The sequence below is a fragment of the Camelina sativa genome, chromosome 7, assembly GCF_000633955.1.
Source record: "Camelina sativa cultivar DH55 chromosome 7, Cs, whole genome shotgun sequence".
NCBI lineage: Eukaryota > Viridiplantae > Streptophyta > Magnoliopsida > Brassicales > Brassicaceae > Camelina > Camelina sativa.
In genome coordinates this window covers 14166483-14167870 of record NC_025691.1, presented here as the reverse complement: position 1 = coordinate 14167870, position 1388 = coordinate 14166483, and the positions used below count along the sequence as shown (strand labels likewise).

General features: G+C 32.1%; 1 protein-coding gene across 1 annotated transcript in view; it reads left to right on the top strand.

Moving 5' to 3' along the window:
* The window catches only part of LOC109125441 (uncharacterized protein At3g43530-like), an 11331-nt gene continuing 10305 nt past the window's right edge, over positions 363-1388 (top strand). Inside the window, exon 1 of the mRNA XM_019227065.1 lies at positions 363-383. Within this exon, the coding sequence (XP_019082610.1) occupies positions 363-383 (21 nt within the window). The remainder of the gene's footprint in view (positions 384-1388) is intronic.

Sequence of the window (1388 nt, the reverse complement as noted above, 5' to 3'; positions counted from 1 at the left end):
TAATTCTGTTTGATTATAAGGATAGTAGAGAGTAACTAAACTTGTTTAAATATAAATATAAGCATTAAATCACATTAAATGTAAAAACTTTCCAAAACCGATTTTTGAGCAAAAGCTGCTGCAAAAATACTAGTAGAGAATCTATAGATATAAGCATTAAATGACATTAAATGTTAAATTTTTCCAAAATCGATTTTTGAGCAAAAATTGCTGCAAAAAATACTACTATAGATATGGACAATAAATATGTGGTTGGACTTTTCTGTATATTCTGAAGATGAGTACACCTTTTGTAGGGTTGTTTTGTAGGTTTCTTTTCTTACTATTGCATCGTTTCGTGGAGTCATTTTAACTACTGAACAATGTCGTATACAAGATTCACGGTGAGAAGAATTAGAAATGTAGGATTTGTGAAAACCTGAATTTTAATTTTCTTAACTAGAATAAAAAAAGGATTACAAAATTCTTTAACTTAAGTTTAAGAAGTTAAAAAAAAGTTATAAAAAAAAAAGAATATAAAATTAAAAGTTAAGTTCAAGAAGTAAAAAAAAAGGAATTGTTTGGTGCACAAAAAAAAAAAAAGAATTGTAAAATTCTGGCACAAAGTATTCAATATCTGGAACCGATCCTTTAAAAGTTTGAGACAAAAAAAAAATGTATATGAGACGAAGGCTAGCTCGAATATTGTGGACAATATCGACTATATGGTTTCCTGAAAAAAAGTTATGACAAATGTAGCATGCGTTCAGCGTTACATGATATGAAGAAGCATTGGAAGAGTCGATTCAAGAGGAAATCTTTATGGATTTGGAAGTATCAAAACGACTCTTGTCAATGAAAAGCGCAAGCACCCATGAGACTCTTCATTGTTTGTGGCATTGCAAGAGCAACTGAAGGAATCAACATAAATTCAAATAGCATGTTGTTGATAATGAAAGGCGTGATGTTGCGGTTGCGGCCCGTGAAGCATATCATGTACGAGCTGTGGATGAGTTAAAGGACAAGCTCGAGTACTTGTCCTTGGTGGAAAAGTATATGCGACAAATTGATCGAGCCTTTTTGGACTTCATGGAAACTCATTCAGCTGCAGCAACCACAAAGCATCTCTCAACCGTCTCCATCTGCTTATTAGGTTACTTGTTAATCATTTCACATCCCTTGAACTTGTCACTTATCTGTTTATATGAACTTGTCACTATGTCTACCTTTCTCAGCTTTCTTTTCTTTCCTTTTCTTTGTGTTGTGGTAAATTGCTTTTGAATTTTCTAATTTTGTAGAACTTGTCACTTTTGTGTTTTGAAAATCTTGGGTTCATTAGCATGGGGTGTTTGCAAAACTAGACCCCTAACTTGAGTCAATTGTAAAAATAACTATCTCTTTTTTTTTTT